Genomic DNA, 17,643 nt, shown 5'->3' on the forward strand with positions numbered 1-17,643 from the left:
GGGCAGCTCTAACGGGATGGTCCACCAGTACACACGTGGGTCGCACTAAATAACAGCTGACAGGACTGGCGCTACACGTCATTCACTTGACTGTCTCTCTCGAGCCAATTCACTCAAATCACTCGGTCCTTCACATTCGATTCGATGTGATTCAAACGGTCTAGTGGTCCTTTTGCTCTCTTTATTATTAATAAGCTGTCGTTTAGACCATAGGTTGCGGTTAACCACACCCCGCTCTTGAAGCCCAGACCCCTTGAGATATTTTTAGCGCTGATGATGACCGCTGTCATCTAACGGAAAGATCATCCCGGGAATCACAGAGCGAAGCTACACGGTGTCTGCGCGCGCTCGCTTTGAGTCGCTTTATCTTAACATGAGGACACAAAGCGCTTTTATTATATGGACGGCGATGGTTCTTCATTTATCTATAATAAAAGGTAAGCACATGGCTTATGATTTACTTGATTCTAATATGGATCCAGCAACATGATTCTGTAATGTTACAGTCTCTACAGGCTTTGTCTTGCTCGCATGGTTTTTCGGAATAGTCATTAATTTATACATCTTAATTTGTAATTACATTGTTTTGCATATAAATGAAACACATCTATCTATCTATCTATCTATCTATCTATCTATCTATCTATCTATCTATTTTACAGTCTCTATCTATCTATCTATCTATCTATCTATCTACCTTCTTTTGAAAAGTATGTCATCATTGACAATTTGCATGTTACAATACTGCAAGCTAAAAAAAAAAAGATTAAAATTATAACAATATATTTGGTAACAGAAAAAAAAAAAAAAAAAGTTCATCTGTGATATTTTAAATACTTTCCAATTTGTATTTATTTGTATTTTTTCCCTGAAGTGCTAATTTGATTCTTGAAGTGAGAACTCAGTTCTCATGTGTTAATTTCATTAACTTTTGGAACGTGTAGGTTGATCTGACACATCGATTTGGTGCTGATGTGGGAGACATGGGTTTGAATTTGGCGTGTTTACTGACTGCGTAAACAAAAAATGTTTTTTTTTTTTTTAAATAACATTTCACTGTTTATGCATCTAGCCTAGTTTAACTGGCCACTATAGTTTATAGCATAGCTGAGAATAGTGAAGGGTGATATTCTTTTCTTATTTTCTGTCTTCTAAATCTTCAAAAACCTGTGCACTTGCAGGATTTGAGGACAAAATCTCCTTTTATCTGTTTTGTTTGTTCCTTTGTTTGTTCCTCTGCTCCTTCTTGACACATAAAGGTCACCACCGCTTTGTTCTGTGGATTCAGTGTGTGACCGTTAAACTCGGCTGTTCAGATCTGGCCTTGAACGCCCACGTAACCGATTCAGCATGAGAACACAGCTTTCTTCCTGTAGCACAGTAGTAGCCAACCCTGCTCCAACACACTTACCTGCTATACCTTGATTAGCTGCTTCAGGTGTGTTTGATTAGGGTTGGAGGAGCTAAACTGCAGAATAGTAGCCCTCGGGGAGCAGGGCTGGAGAACCCTGCTGTTGCAAATGAACATATTTCATGTTTTCCCTTTTAAATGCTCATGTTTTTCTAGCAGTACAGTTGTCAATAAGAAGTTTTTGGCCATTTTTAATTAATCAGCGGCTATTTGCACTAAGATGCTATTTAGTATTTGCAAGAAGTGAAAATAGCATATTTTCTTAGCGATAGATGCTATTTACACTAAGTGATAATAGCAATATATTCTATTTACACTAAGTGACAATAGCAGCATTTTCTTAGTGATATGCTATTTACACTAGGTGAAAATAGCATTAGATTCTATTTACACCATGTAAGAGTATCAGTTCCTTGCAATAAGAGTAAATAGTAATTAGATGCTATCTATACTTTATATTGGCAGATACTATTTGCACCTCAGTATTTTTGTGCATTAACAGGATGCAATAATATCATAGAGTGTAAATGATTAAAATTATTAAATGGATGCTGCCTTATTGGGAGAATAAAAACCCTGCCTACACCTTCCCCTAACCCTACCCAATAAACACTTTTAATATTTTAATATTATTAAACACTCGTAGTTTATTTAAACTTTTAGAACATTATTTTCATTTTTATAAAAAAATGAGAGCTTGGCAAAAAGCGGATTCGAACCTACGTTGATTGTGTTAAAAGCCAGGTTTGCGAGCCTTACTCACTACTGCACCACTGAAGACATTGAATTCTATGCAAAATTTTTAAAACTTGAGTGGCCGAACCAGACTTTGGTGGGTGGAGCTAGTGTAAATAGTGTTTGCCAACAAGGGACGCTATTTACACTTTATGTAAATAGACACTCTGTTTTGGGCAATACATTCTGAATAAACAAGCTGGAACGGTTTGCTCATGCAGATATTTTCTACTTCTCCCCAAGGTCGAACAACAGACTCACCCCCAGACGTGAGTTCCCTTCTGAATGAAGTCAATCCCAAAGATCATGTGACTTCAAAAAATTACGTTTTGGAATCACAACCCAGTACAGCCTATCAAAGCGTCTCCTCTCCTCCAACTGATTTCTCAACCAGCAAGGTCACACCTACTGTTCCTCCTCCATCACAGCCATCCAATGACACCTCTCCATCACCAGCCATCTCACAGACCTCTGCGCTACAAGATGTCACCACCCTCAACACGGAGACAGCTTCAGTACCAGGCAAGATTTAATCCAATTTAACCTAATCTAATTGCAAATGCTATCTGTTATTAATCAGTCTAACTTGGCTTTGAAAACAAATTTACTATCCATTGTGTTGAGAACAACAACATAGACAGTGGAAGATAAGGCTGCAAAAATGAACAGTTACAAAGAGTTGAAAGATGTTTAAAATTTTATATTGATGCAGTCTTCAAACCATTATTACCTTCAATTGATAAGATCAAATTTAAAGCTCTGCAAAAAAAACCAGAAAAAAAAAAAAACAGAAATTGGTAGTGAATTGGGGGGGGGGGGGGGGGCTGGGGGGGGGGGTGTTAAATATTTAATATTATTTATAGTTAATATTTTGTAGTAATTTTGATCATTTGCCATCATTATATATTGGATTTATCACAGTCATCCATGCTGCTCTCTAGATGTTGCTATTGGCGTTGACCATTGAAAAACCCATATTGGTCAACCAGAATCTGAGATGACAGTAAAGAGAGTGGCATTACTCGCATATGGTTGTATGAATACAGTGATTCATGTGTGTGTACATCACTGTGTTCCACTTTAAAGATTAAACACTTTATGTGACTGAATCAAGACTGAACTTGTGAGACTCTCTGGGAAAATGCCACATTCCACCCACTTGATCAAACGTCTATCTGTAAATAATGGCTGGACGTGGGTGTAACATTTTGGAACACAACTGTGTTTGTAAATAATATCCCTCTCTCATACTGTCATTTCACTGGAAACACAGCTATATTTAGGGCAGTTGAATATCTACTTATTGGTTTACTGCACTTATGCCAGACCTTAAGTATGACTGTTAGAAAACAACTTCAAAACAGAAGTTCTTTAAAACTTGCCTGGCAGACAATAAAACTGGTAAAAAATACCAAAGACCTACATTGAAGGAGTGGCCCACGACCAGGGTTGCCAGGTTTGCATAACAAAACCAGCCCAATTGATATTCAAAACCCACCAAATCACGGCCAGAACTAGCCTAATCGCGCAACAGCGTAAAAGTAGCCCAATTCCATGGGAATTCTATCTATCTATCTATCTATCTATCTATCTATCTATCTATCTATCTATCTATCTATCTATCTATCTACCTATCTGTCTGTCTGTCTGTCTATCTGTGTCTGTCTGTCTGTCTTCCTATCTATCTGTCTGTCTGTCTGTTTATCTATCTATCTATCTATCTATCGATCTATCTATCTATCTATCTATCTGTCTGTCTGTCTGTCTGTCTGTCTATCTATCTATCTATCTATCTATCTATCTATCTATCTGTCTGTCTGTCTGTCTGTCTGTCTATCTATCTATCTGTCTGTCTATCTATCTATCTATCTATATCTATCTATCTATCTGTCTGTCTGTCTGTCTGTCTATCTGTCTATCTATCTCTGTCTATCTATCTGTCTGTCTATCTATCTATCTATCTATCTGTCTGTGTCTGTCGATCTATCTATCTATCTATCTATCTGTCTGTCTGTCTGTGTCTGTCGATCTATCTATCTATCTATCTATCTATCTATCTATCTATCTATCTATCTATCTATCTATCTATCTATCTATCTGTCTATCTATCTGTCTATCTGTCTATGTGTCTATCTATCTGTCTGTCTGTCTGTCTATCTGTCTATCTATCTATCTGTCTGTCTATCTATCTATCTATCTATCTGTCTGTCTGTCTGTCTGTCTATCTATCTATCTGTCTATCTTTGTCTGTCTGTCTATCTATCTATCTATCTATCTATCTGTCTATCTATCTGTCTGTCTGTCTGTCTGTCTGTCTATCTATCTATCTATCTATCTGTCTGTCTGTCTGTCTGTCTGTCTGTAACTCTGTATCTGTCTGTCTGTGATTGTAGCAAAAAATCTAAAAGACAAATATCAGATGAAAAGCGTTTTTTATCAAAATTGAATTTGTGGAGTGTTGAGATATTTTTGACAATTTTTTAAAAATATGATATGTCTAAATCTAAAAGAAATCTGTATGTCCTCCTATAAATTGCTAATTAGATTAATCTTTGTTCTCAGTGTTAAATAACTTGTTAATGAACATTTTAATGAACTTTTCATGAAATCAGCACTGCAGACCCTCTTGTTTTGAATTGTGGCAGAGTTTTGCATAGACTAGCACCACTCACAGTCTAGCTGTAACATGCTCTTCATAACTTATTACAAATACTTCATAAAATCTTCAAATCCTTAAATCTTACTTTCAGTCCATTTTCCTTCTATGCTCAAAGCTTGTGTTTATATGCCAATTTTTCTCCTGCAGGTTTTTCTGTTGGCGGCACATCTCTTTCTTATTTGAAGAGCACTGTTTCAGATTCAGTAGCCACAGCTCCTACAACATCCATCAGTCCAAGTGAAGGACATCAGACCTTCTCCACTTTAACTAGCAGTGTGTCCCAGACAACACAAACAGCTCCACCATTTACCCCCAGTTACCCTCAGACATCCCAGTTTGCCCTGACCAGCAGTTCAGAGGTCACTGGACCTGTTCCTTTGGAAGACCAAGACAAGCCTTCTGAACTGGACGTGGGTGATCAAGGTGTGTGGATAGCAAATGTTTGTCCCTGCCATTTAGTTTAAAGGGATAGTTCACGCAAAAATGAAAATTCTGTCATCATTTAATCATCCTCATAAGACTTTAGACCATATTTTTAATAAGTTCATAAAAATATTGTAAAAGTAATCCATGAATCATGTGGTTTAATCCAAGTCTTCTGAAGAGACACAATCACTTTATATTAAGAACTAATATAGTTTAATATATATATAATTATAATATATTTGATTTAATATAGGCTTTTATTCATATTTAAACATTGATCAATGCACATACATAGAGCACATTAAAGGGTTAGTTCACCCAAAAATGAAAATAATGTAATTTATTACTCTTACGGCTGTCTTACGGCTGTAGAACGACATGAGGGTGAGTAATAAATAAGATTATTTTCATTTTTGGGTGAACTAACCCTTTAAATATGGTAAATGGAAGAATTTTTTTATTATTATTATTATTATTTCAAGCTTTTTTATTTTTTGGGTGAACTAACCCGTTAGCCTCTGTTTAAACTAAGGCCAGAAAGATACTCTACACAAGTATGAGAGACAGAAAACGTTTGATACGGTTTGAGTCGGGTCTTTGGTCTTGCAGTAGAGGTCTAAGCACAATGACAGATGATAATTTAATTATTTTTCCATCTGCATTTACTTCTGTGGTCTGAGCAGGGCTCCATTATGTTTCTTCAGTTTTATTAGTTCCTGTGATAGTAATAATCAGTTTCCGCTCAATTTATCAATCTTCCAGAATCAGGGAAGGTTTCCCACCGCCCTACATCACCCCTGGACCCCCTGCTTGCCGCTCTGGTCACCATTTTCATCATTTGCACTGCCATGGTCTCGGCCGTCCTCTTCCTCAGGTTCCGCCAGCGGAGTGAGCATCCTGAATTTCATCGGCTTCAAGATCTCCCTATGGTAAATCTAATGCCTATATCATATATCTTGGATAATTATATTTCTGCACACAGCATTTGGGCAGCAAGTCATAATACTTAAAGAGCCCTTATTATGCTATTTTAAAGGCTCCTAATTTCGTTTTGCTTCCGGCAATAGGTTTAAGTGCACTTTATTAAACACTTTAATTTACTCATAATATACATCACAGCATCACCTCTTTTTCTCAGTGTATAAACGATAAACTATTTGGTCTCTCTAAACTCCTCCTTTTCGAGAGCCTACACTGCTCTGATTGGACAGAGGGTATTGTAATTGTGAATTTCAGCTCTGGATCTTCCTTAGTGCTTGTGTACACAGTGATACTGAAAGCTTCTTCTGTCACCAAAACAAATTCCTACATACTTGGCAATAAAGCTCTTTCTGATTCTGATACGAACGGTAACGATGGCGTCGGTTTAATGTATCAATTCGAGTCTTAGTCCTCATTCTTCTGAAGTGATTGAAAGGTTGATTTACTTCCCTAGCACCGAAAACTGCAGCTTCATGACATGTCGACAACATGAACCAAACTCTTCTATGTTTGGTTACATACCTATGTAGGTATGTAACAGGAAGTGAGACTGGAATTACTGACGACTCATTTCAGCAGATCAGAATTGGTTCTTTCTTTTAGGAGTCAATAACTCTAATAACATTAAACATACACTTTGATCTTTGAAACTTTGCAAACCTTTTACGTTCACATGTTCTTCAACCAATACGCCTATATAGGTCGTTTGTCACTTCCCTGAAATACGACCCATAGGAGCGTTTACTAAAGGTGTGCCCCTATCGACAACAGGACACTTTCATTTTAATGCATTGTTCCCTTTTATCTGCATTATATTTCGGGTTTCACGTAGCTCAATTGGCACAGCATTGCAATATATAACAATATGCAATCATGTGATCACGCGATCGTGGGTTCGATCCCAGGGAACGCATGTGCTCATAAAGTGTATATGCACTATAAATCACTAAGGGTAGGTTTAGGGGTGGGGTGGAGTGGATGTAGTTGTTAATAAAAAAAATGAGTTTTGCTAAATGGAAATAGGACAAATGGTGTAAAAAGTCCACACATTGCATTTAAATGAACACCATTTTGTTTGGTAACGACAGTCATACGTCATTTCATGACGACAGATGTAACACGACACGGTCATTATTTTTACGGCAGCTAGAGGGCGCATGACTTTAAAACGTAAATATAGGTTGTAATAAGGTGCTTGAAAAACGACCTATAGGGTCGTTTTTATTTTGGAGGACAGTCTGGCTATATTACAAACTACATGAAAAGTAATATCCAAAAAAGCATAATGAGGCACTTCAAAATTGAGACTTTTGAGAATTTGATAGATTTACATAGAGATAAGGGTGATTGTGTCATTGTTTTGCAAATGTGGTTGGCATGTTTTGCAAATCCACACTGATTATGATAAAATCAGAGAATTCAAGTGCTGGCATCTAAAGTAAAAAAATGTATTTGCTTTTCTGCAGGATGATCTCCTAGAAGACACGCCATTGTCAAGATACACCTATTAGCAAGAGTGAATTCCACCATTTCATTATTTGATTCCTCAGGCAGCCAGTGTTGTTATTGGTGCAATTCCCCTGAAAGACCACTTTCTCAACTGATCTCTGATTATCGGTTTTGATGATTCTCAGGAGGCCTTGATGCTAAAAAGTGGTTGCGTAATATTAAAAAAAAAAATAGGTTTCATAAGATAGAATAAAACAAGATATTCAGTCTTATTCTCTGCTAAAAACGGCACAGTTCCTTAATAAAACAGTTGTTTAGTTACAATAAGAGAATGTTTGAATTTCAAAAAAACAATAACTCATATACATTTTATTCACCTTAAGATCCACTACAAACATTTAGTATTTTTAGCAAATTAGAGCATTTGCCGCAGATAATGTTTGCTTGATTTTTTTCCTTTATTAGACAATATAATTGTACTCAATATTATGATACTATTATTTTGGTTCATTTTCTTTTTTATAGAACGTTTTATTATGAAAGGTCTACATTTCTTGAGTCTACACAAGCAAATAGTACTGCACTTTTTTTTATTTTCAGGGGCTTTGCCTTATTTTCCAAGATAATTTTTTGGGAAAAAAAGTTCCCTGGGTTTAGCATACATGTCTCTGGACATTTAGAGCTATGACATTGTAGTAGGAAAATTTTACTTTTTATGAGACAGTGTTCTAGAATGAGTACAATTTTGGGCTTCAGTTGAATTGTGATTTTGATATTTATGACAATGGTTGATTGTCCTGATCGCTTATGAAGGTATGTGAAATAACTTGACATGTATTTTAGCATATTCACTTCTGTCTATGCTGGTATTTGTGGTAAACCTAGTGCCTAATGTACTTTGTGCCAAAATTGATTTAACAACCTGATAAATATATATTGCACAGTTGTGTTGTTGAGATGAACGTTTGTAATAAAAGAAGAAAACTATATTTTGTGAAGCCTCATGCAATAACACAGAGAACAACATTTAATATTATAATAAAAACAGGAATATTGTTATAAACATGGTATCATCAGAATAATATAGAAAACACTGAAAAGTTGCTTAAGTTAATTTCATTCCTAAAAAGACGAAACTTGTTTATCATAGATTAAAAAATATCACAATATTAAATAAACAATGACAAAAATGTGTTAAACCATCAATAACATGTTACTACAACTGAAGACCTTTCAGTTGTTTAAAAATTCATAAACATGAACACTGATTTAATAAGTCATGTGAATATGTATCATAACAGTTTTGTCTGAGAACAATGGCAAGTCATCAGTTTACCACCGATCTATGGCTGTGAAATGATGATGTCACCATACGGCTCGTCCTGTCGCACTGTGACCTGTCCTGCAACTGTTTGCTCTGTAAACACAAGACGAAACAACAAGAAAGCATAACCTCCCAGGTGATTAAACTTTTCAGTAAATTAAGAATTTGGAGCATTTGGTTACATTTATTTTGTTAATTGTGGTGTTCCAGCTCACGCCATTATTGGCATCTAGCAGGTGATTTTCTCCCTTTAAATATTTGTGTGTTTGTGTTGAAAATATTGGTTTCATTAATTGGCCCACAAGTCTACTGCAAAAATTGCTCCCAATTCCTCCATTTTTTGGCAATCCCCCAATTTAATTTCATTCATTTTCATTTCAACCCCCAATTTAATTTCATGTATTTTGTCTGCACTAACAAGAGTCAGGCATGATGGGATGGTAAATCCTCTGCCACAGTCTTACCTAGCAATCTCCAAAATATTTGGGCAACAATTCTACGGCTGGGCTGAGGGGGCAGCAGAGAGTGAAAGGTCACTAAATCTTCAGTAACATCCTGCAGCCTTCAACAGAAGAAAGAAATACATTATAAATCTGTCTAGAGTCTCAATACACTGAAATGGGCAAAGCAAAAAAATATATAAAATAATCATAAAATAATACATTATTCTGTAAAACTTGAAAAGACACCTTATATTCAGTAATAATATTGATTTGACTGCATTGACACTACTGGACAATACTTCCTGGAAAATAAAATTATCTTCTGTAGAGCTGCTGAATCAACAATGAACTGATTTGAGCTAAATAACAACATTATTTTCTGTAGAGCTGCTAACACTGCAACATTGACACTTTATTGAACTAAACTGTATCAATATTGAGCTGGATAATGACACTATTGTCTTCAGCAGAGCTGCTTTACAGCTGGAATTGTATTTGTTCCAAAATTGAAGAACTTTGCAACACTAACACTGTTATTTTCCTGTTTATTATTGTGAAGCTATTTTGCAACAATCTGTATTGCATTAAGCGCTATATAAATACATGTGACTTGGCTATTGTATAATAATGTAAATATAAATAACTTTTAAATAAACAACAAAAATGCATATACCGGATACATTTGATAGTTGTTATATTAACACAATAGTGTAAAAAAAAAAAAAAAATTGTATTGACATTGAGTTTTAAGCTGTACCTTAACTGTTCCTCAATATCCATTGTAATATCTTCCATCTCTGGGACCCTCTCCTCTGGGATGTCCTCTAGACCAAACTGAATTTCCGGAACAGGGGATCTAAACCCATAAAAAGCATAAGTAATTATTCAGAGGCACTTAATTATGCAGCGACTGAATGTGAAACTCGCATGTGTCTCTAATGAAAGCGACAGCTACTTCCGTCTCACACTTTCTGTCTCTCTTTTACCATCTCTCCTCTCACCGTCTCATTTCAGGTGTCTCGAGTGGAGAAAAATCCTTATCTGGTGTCTCCAAAATGACCAAAGAGGCTTCAAATACAATAAAACATGAACATTCAGTATGTAAATGTAGCAGCTAAACCTGTTATTCTCTTTCTTTCCCTCCCTTCAAAACACACCATAGTCACTATTGAAATAAAGTCAATCAACTGTAATCTGAGACATTATTCTAGGAATATACACTGATCAGCCACAACATTCAAACCACTGACAGGTGATAAGAGTAACACTGATTATATGGTTACAATGGCACCTGTCAAGGTGTGGGATATATTAGGCAGCACTTGAACAGTCAGTACTTGAATTCCAAAATGCCAAGTCTTGTGGGGTGTATGCAGTGGGTCAGTACCAACAAAAAGTCAGGGATATGGGCTCCCAAGGCTCACTGATGCATGTGGGGAGCGAAGGTTATCCCATTTGGCTAGCCCTACTGTAGCTCAGATTGCTGAAAAACGTAATGCTGCCCATGATAGAAAGGTGTCAGAACACACAGTGTGTCGGTCAGAGTGCCCATGATGACCCATTTCCACCACCGAAAGCGCCTATAATGGGCATGTGAGCATCAAAACTGGACCGTGGAGCAAAGGAAGAAGGTTGCCTGGTCTGATGAATCACGTTTTATTTTAGATCGGGTGGATGGCCAGGTGCATGTGCATTGTTTACCTGGGGAAGAGATAATAGCAGGATGCACAATGGGAAGAAGGCAGGCCAATGGAAGCAGTGTTCTGCTGAGAAACCCTGGGTCCTGCATTCATGTGGATGTTACTTTTATATGTACCACCTACCTAAAGATTGATACCATGTTACACCCTTCATGGCAGTGGTGTTCCCTGATGGAAGTGGCCTCTTTCAGCAGGATAATGCTCACTGCCACACTGCACACATTGGTCAGGAATGGTTTGAGGAACATGACAAAGAGTTCAAGGTGTTGACTTGGCCTCCAAATTCCCCAGATCTCAATCCAATAGGTTGTTTGCAATCATGTGGTTCTGGTGACGCGTGAAATTAATGTGGAGGGCAAGCAGTGAAAATTAGAATGGAAGAGATGGGGGGAAAGTCCGTACTGTGCTGGTTTAGAAAGGTATAAACAGAAAATCACAACATATTTTGGACGTGACTCTTATGTTATGAAGAGGAGCGACTTTTCTACTGAATTGAAAGACTTGACTGCCATGGAGGAGGTAGATATAGAGAATGTGAAGCTGCCGTCATGCCATGTTCAGTTCTAGTCTGGTTTGTTTATATCGCGCTGCCTTTCTGCTAGTGAAATTAGGGCGGTATTTTTGATTTTCTGTCGTGATAGTGAAAAATGTCGCCATTGTAGGTCATTTATGCTGAATCGAGAATTGCAACAGGAGCTCACCGTTCAGGGAAAAAACTGGACAGTGTAATACAATTTTCGCCTTTTCAATGTGTAAAAACCATGGTAAAAACACTAAGGGAAGCAGGTTGAGGTGGTGACGGGGAGACGGCGTATATCTAATAATGTTACTGATTGAACCCACTCCCTATCACTCAATAAAATAATCACAAAGCTGAGTGTTTTTGAAAGTGTTGTATTTTGTTTGGTTTAATAATTAACATTACATTTGCGAGTATGACCCTTACTCGGCTTGTGAATGAGTATAACTTGCATGCAGCCACTTAAAAACTGTTCACAAGCTTCTATGGGTTTGATTTTGATTGTCATTTGTTGAAATAAATACAAAAAAAATAAAAAATACAGTGTGTCATTGTCTGTAATAGACTGTAATAAAGGGTGTCTGTCTGCTGAATGCCCCTCCGATTCTCCTCCGTGGCCATATGGGAAAGTGAATATTTACAAAGAAAACATTAAAACTACAGTTACATTTACACCCTTCCAACAAAGAAATGGATCAACTTCTGTCAGCTTGTTGAACACATTTTTTTATTTGGACATTTTCTACCATATGATGGCTGAAGCAGCAGTGTGTGACACTGTTTTCACGGTAACCAGATCAACATTGTAAACAGAATTCTACAAAACTGAAGTGAAAACACCAAATGATCATGCAATGGGATAAAATATCTTCTCTTCCCTGCAAACGATACCATGAAAATGTGAATATTTAACCAAGTCAAAAACAAAAAAGGTAAGCAGGTGTCCATATTCATTTCAGTATCGGCAGATGCAAAACGCTATAAAAGGTGACAACTTTTAAAGTTAAAAAACGATATAAGTTACGTAAACAATAAAAGCTCATTGTGGTTTCTCGGTTTGATAGATTTGAGCAACCATAAATGACGCAAAGCATAGGAATTTTGAGTTTGTGATAGGATTCCTATATAGAAAAATCACTCCTTGCCCTCCAGCCACATTTCACGTGCAGCAATGACGTCATGTGCAAACAACCTATTGAGCATTTATGGGATGTGCTGGACCAACAAATCCGATCCATTGAGGACCCACCTTACAACTTGCAGGACTTAAAGGATCTGTTGCTAATGTCTTGGTGCCAGATACCAGAGGACACGTTTAGAGGTCTTGTGGAGTCCATGCTTCAACTTATCAGAGCTGTTTTGGTAGCACGAGGGGGGCCTACATAATATTAGGCAGGTGGTTTTAATGTTCTGGCTGATCAGTGTATGTTCTAATGTAATGTACTAATATTTTACCTGGTGTTTCTTCCTGAAGGAGGCCAGACTCCACCATTTCTCTGGGAATCTAGAGTAGTAAGGATGCCAGGCAAAAGATCAGTCACTAAAACAGAACTACTTGTTATACATTTAAAAATATTTAGGCCTAAATTTAAGATGTATGTTTTTGAATTGCATATAAAATTTCCATCCATTTGGATCACAGTTTTAACATAAACAAACTAATAGACTTAATGTGATGTGTTAGAAACTGGTAACACTTTACAATAAGGTTTCATTTGTTAACATTAGTTATTAGTTAACATGAACTAACAATAAACACAACACATCTACTGCATTTATTAATCTTAGTTAATGTTAATCTCAACATTTACTAATATATTTTTAAGATCAAACATTGTATCTGTTAACATTAGTTAATGCATTGTGAATGAACATGAACAAACAATGAACAGCTGTATTTTCATTAACTAAAGTTAACGAAGATTAGTAAATACAGTAACAAATGTATTGCTCATGGTTAGTTCATGTTAGTTAATACAATAACTAATGTTTAACTAATGAACCTTATTGTAAAGTGTTACAGAAACAGGTAAATGTTCTGCACTCAAAAAAAAAAAAAAAAACATGGCATAGATTATTATTAACTATTTGAATCCATTTGATTTAATTGAAATAATCACATTTTCAAAATGCATTTATTCAAATTGCTTAGAATCAACATAAATCTGTTCTTTGTGAGAACAATTACATTTATCAGTTAAAAGTATAAAGCTGTGAAAGAAGCAGTTAAAATGTATGAGATTGATAATTGATTGATGATAAATATATAAATATATGTGAGGGAACTGCAGGGGGTTTGTGAGCTAATGGAAAGTGAATAATAATAAATCACAAGCAAAATAAAACACCTGCTAAAAATATTTTATTGATCTACTTGCATGTCATGTGACCGCATGCTGTTAAATGAGTTACATCTTAAAATGTGATACTTAGTGTTAGTGGATCACATGCTAACCTCTTTTGAGCTAAGCTCTCTCTCCTCTTCTCTCTCTGCTGGTTCTGGTCTTTCCTCCTCTTTCTCTGGTATCTCCTCAGCTACGGGAACCTCCCAGCGCTGCCAGGATGGAGGGATGGGCTTCACGACCGCAGCCTGTTTCCATAGCGCCAGGATTTCAGGTGGAAGGCCTGCGTAAGCATAACACTCAACAGTCAATAATATGACCTTTAGCTTTAGCTATGGACTGTATAAAGGGATAAAGTTTAAGATGCTTTAGTCAATATCATGGAAATTTGCATGAAATATCCATATAGGTCATATTAGACCATATTATATATATATATATTATATATATATATATATATATACACACACAGTGGGTACGGAAAGTATTCAGACCCCCTTAAATTTTTCACTCTTTGTTATATTGCAGCCATTTGCTAAAATCATTTAAGTTCATTTTTTTCCTCATTAATGTACACACAGCACCCCATATTGACAGAAAAACACAGAATTGTTGACATTTTTGCAGATTTATTAAAAAAGAAAAACTGAAATATCACATGGTCCTAAGTATTCAGACCCTTTGCTGTGACACTCATATATTTAACTCAGGTGCTGTCCATTTCTTCTGATCATCCTTGAGATGGTTCTACACCTTCATTTGAGTCCAGCTGTGTTTGATTATACTGATTGGACTTGATTAGGAAAGCCACACACCTGTCTATATAAGACCTTACAGCTCACAGTGCATGTCAGAGCAAATGAGAATCATGAGGTCAAAGGAACTGCCTGAAGAGCTCAGAGACAGAATTGTGGCAAGGCACAGATCTGGCCAAGGTTACAAAAAAATTTCTGCTGCACTTAAGGTTCCTAAGAGCACAGTGGCCTCCATAATCCTTAAATGGAAGACGTTTGGGACGACCAGAACCCTTCCTAGAGCTGGCCGTCCGGCCAAACTGAGCTATCGGAGGAGAAGAGCCTTGGTGAGAGAGGTAAAGAAGAACCCAAAGATCACTGTGGCTGAGCTCCAGAGATGCAGTCGGGAGATGGGAGAAAGTTGTAGAAAGTCAACCATCACTGCAGCCCTCCACCAGTCTGGGCTTTATGGCAGCGTGGCCTGACGGAAGCCTCTCCTCAGTGCAAGACACATGAAAGCCCGCATGGAAGGACTCCAAGATGGTGAGAAATAAGATTCTCTGGTCTGATGAGACCAAGATAGAACTTTTTGGCCTTAATTCTAAGCGGTATGTGTGGAGAAAACCAGGCACTGCTCATCACCTGTCCAATACAGTCCCAACAGTGAAGCATGGTGGTGGCAGCATCATGTTATGGGGGTGTTTTTCAGCTGCAGGGACAGGACAACTGGTCGCAATCGAGGGAAAGATGAATGCGGCCAAGTACAGGGATATCCTAGACGAAAACCTTCTCCAGAGTGCTCAGGACCTCAGACTGGGCTGAAGGTTTACCTTCCAACAAGACAATTACCCTAAGCACACAGCTAAAATAACGAAGGAGTGGCTTCGCAACAACTCCGTGACTGTTCTTGAATGGCCCAGCCAGAGCCCTGACTTAAACCCAATTGAGCATCTCTGGAGAGACCTAAAAATGGCTGTCCACCAACGTTTACCATCCAACCTGACAGAACTGGAGAGGATCTGCAAGGAGGAATGGCAGAGGATCCCCAAATCCAGGTGTGAAAAACTTGTTGCATCTTTCCCAAAAAGACTCATGGCTATATTAGATCAAAAGGGTGCTTCTACTAAATACTGAGCAAAGGGTCTGAATACTTAGGACCATGTGATATTTCAGTTTTTCTTTTTTAATAAATCTGCAAAAATGTCAACAATTCTGTGTTTTTCTGTCAATATGGGGTGCTGTGTGTACATTAATAAGAAAAAAAAAAAAGAACTTAAATGATTTTAGCAAATGGCTGCAATATAACAAAGAGTGAAATATTTAAGGGGGTCTGAATACTTTCCGTACCCACTGTATATATATATATATATATATATATATATATATATATATATATATATATATATATATATATATATATATATATATATATTCTTCAGGAAAATTAAACATATTTTGTAGAATTTTTTACCATATACTTACAATACAATTTTGGAGTTTGTAAAATGTTTACTTTTTTAAGAATCAAATCGTGTTGAAAACAGTTGTGCGGCTTAATATTTTTGTAGAAACTGTGATACTTTTATTAGTTCAAAATACCATGAAATAGAAATCTTGTGTAACATTATAAATGTATTTACTGTCACTTTTGGTCAATTTAATAGATCCTTGCTGAATAAAAGTATTAGTTTCTTTCAAAAAAAAAAAAAGATTTTAGGCTGAAAAATGACATTTCTTTGTGAGATTCACCGACTTACTCAAGCAAGGGTTCCCAAGTAGTTCTTTAGCACGCCTCTTTTCTAAGGGTCGTTTGATGAGTGCCACCTAGGAGAAAAAAAACACAATTGACAACAATTTTATGCACAAAATAATGCAGACATGAAGAATAAGAACTGTTCTAGACTTACCAAAGGCCTGGTCTCTGTGTCTACATCATCAATCTGGGCCCTCATTTCCTCTTGAGATATCTGTATATGTTCATCAATGAAGAGCAGCTGTCTCCTCCTCTTCCTCTGCTCTTTAGGAGATTCAGGCCTCACTACAGCAGGCTGACAAAGGGGCAGATGGGAATATGGCTTGATGACAAATGTGTCAAATGCTTTGATGTAGCATCAAGACAGACCAGATTACAACCTAACACACCTCAAGACGAGGGCTCCTCTCTCTCACTGCCCTCTCTCTCTCTGGTTCAATGGCCATTTCCTCCTCTTCACCAGGCGGAGGGGATGGTATGGGTACAGACACAGATACTGGCGTCTTTTCTCTTTCTTCTAACACAGGCATCTCCATTGGCAGCCCCAAATCCTCCTCAGGCAGCAGGACAACTTCCTGGCTTGACACACCAGTGATTTGTGCCCTGGGAAATCATCATTTTAGAGCATAAGTTAGGTGTTTTTTAACCCGTATAACATTAAGAGTTCTTTTTAGGCCCAATTCGTGCTTTCCTTTCATTTTAAGACAGGAAATAGGGGCTGGACATATTAAAGAGCTTGAACTTTTCTTTTTTTTAAAATAGCTAATAGCTTTTAATTTATATCATTGCCAGACAAAACCACACTTGACAGCTTGTACTATGGATAGGGCTGCATCATGATTATTTTGGTTAGAAGATATAAATTGCAGTTATTAATCACCATTGTTCTTATTTGAGAAATTTCTTTTTAAATTTCATCAGAATTATTGCACTTTCACACAAGCACAAATCAAGAGAACATCAACTCATATGTAGGGTTTATTTTACCTCATCTAGTTTCCCGTTTTATTATTTTATATCATATACATTAACGCACTCTCTACTTAATGAAAGTTGGTAAAACCTTAATAACAGTGAAATTCCTAATATTATTTCCAATTATTACAAATTATTTTAAGGGTTTTTTTTTATTATTAAAAGAACAAACATTACATTTGTATTGTAGC

The 17,643-nt window shown here is 36.8% G+C and overlaps 2 protein-coding genes across 3 annotated transcripts in view; one reads left to right on the forward strand and one right to left on the reverse strand.

Moving 5' to 3' along the window:
- The first annotated feature begins 103 nt into the window (after window positions 1-103).
- si:ch73-344o19.1 (uncharacterized) lies at window positions 104-8,650 on the forward strand. The gene is made up of 5 exons (XM_051917897.1): window positions 104-437; window positions 2,390-2,668; window positions 4,953-5,228; window positions 5,994-6,160; window positions 7,679-8,650. Exons 1-5 carry the CDS (start codon window positions 374-376, stop codon window positions 7,721-7,723), a joined length of 831 nt encoding a protein of 276 aa, XP_051773857.1. The 5' UTR covers window positions 104-373; the 3' UTR covers window positions 7,724-8,650.
- Window positions 8,651-8,704: 54 nt separating this feature from the next.
- The window catches only part of LOC127525370 (meiotic recombination protein REC8 homolog), a 15,358-nt gene continuing 6,419 nt past the window's right edge, over window positions 8,705-17,643 (reverse strand). Inside the window, exons 3-11 of one of the 2 annotated variants that reach the window (XM_051917867.1) lie at window positions 16,867-17,080; window positions 16,632-16,772; window positions 16,482-16,548; window positions 14,104-14,273; window positions 13,104-13,152; window positions 10,430-10,496; window positions 10,186-10,284; window positions 9,450-9,547; window positions 8,705-9,078 (exon numbers count right to left, since the gene is read on the reverse strand). In XM_051917867.1, the coding sequence (XP_051773827.1) occupies window positions 9,005-9,078; window positions 9,450-9,547; window positions 10,186-10,284; window positions 10,430-10,496; window positions 13,104-13,152; window positions 14,104-14,273; window positions 16,482-16,548; window positions 16,632-16,772; window positions 16,867-17,013 (912 nt within the window). In that variant the 5' untranslated portion in view covers window positions 17,014-17,080 and the 3' untranslated portion in view covers window positions 8,705-9,004. Of the gene's footprint in view, window positions 9,079-9,449; window positions 9,548-10,185; window positions 10,285-10,429; window positions 10,497-13,103; window positions 13,153-14,103; window positions 14,274-16,481; window positions 16,549-16,631; window positions 16,773-16,866; window positions 17,081-17,643 lie in introns of those variants that run through there. The other variant, XR_007933314.1, reaches the window with a different exon arrangement.

This window comes from Ctenopharyngodon idella, chromosome 2, assembly GCF_019924925.1.
Source record: "Ctenopharyngodon idella isolate HZGC_01 chromosome 2, HZGC01, whole genome shotgun sequence".
Taxonomy (NCBI): Eukaryota; Metazoa; Chordata; class Actinopteri; order Cypriniformes; family Xenocyprididae; genus Ctenopharyngodon; species Ctenopharyngodon idella.

What these genes read in the sequence shown, in the direction of transcription:
- si:ch73-344o19.1 (XM_051917897.1), top strand. Translation starts at nt 374, where the DNA reads ATGAGGACACAAAGCGCTTTTATTATATGGACGGCGATGGTTCTTCAT. An exon ending in TCATTTATCTATAATAAAAG is followed by an intron (nt 438 to 2,389) that starts GTAAGCACATGG and finishes CTTCTCCCCAAG; the next exon opens with GTCGAACAACAGACTCACCC. An exon ending in GGCTTCAAGATCTCCCTATG is followed by an intron (nt 6,161 to 7,678) that starts GTAAATCTAATG and finishes GCTTTTCTGCAG; the next exon opens with GATGATCTCCTAGAAGACAC.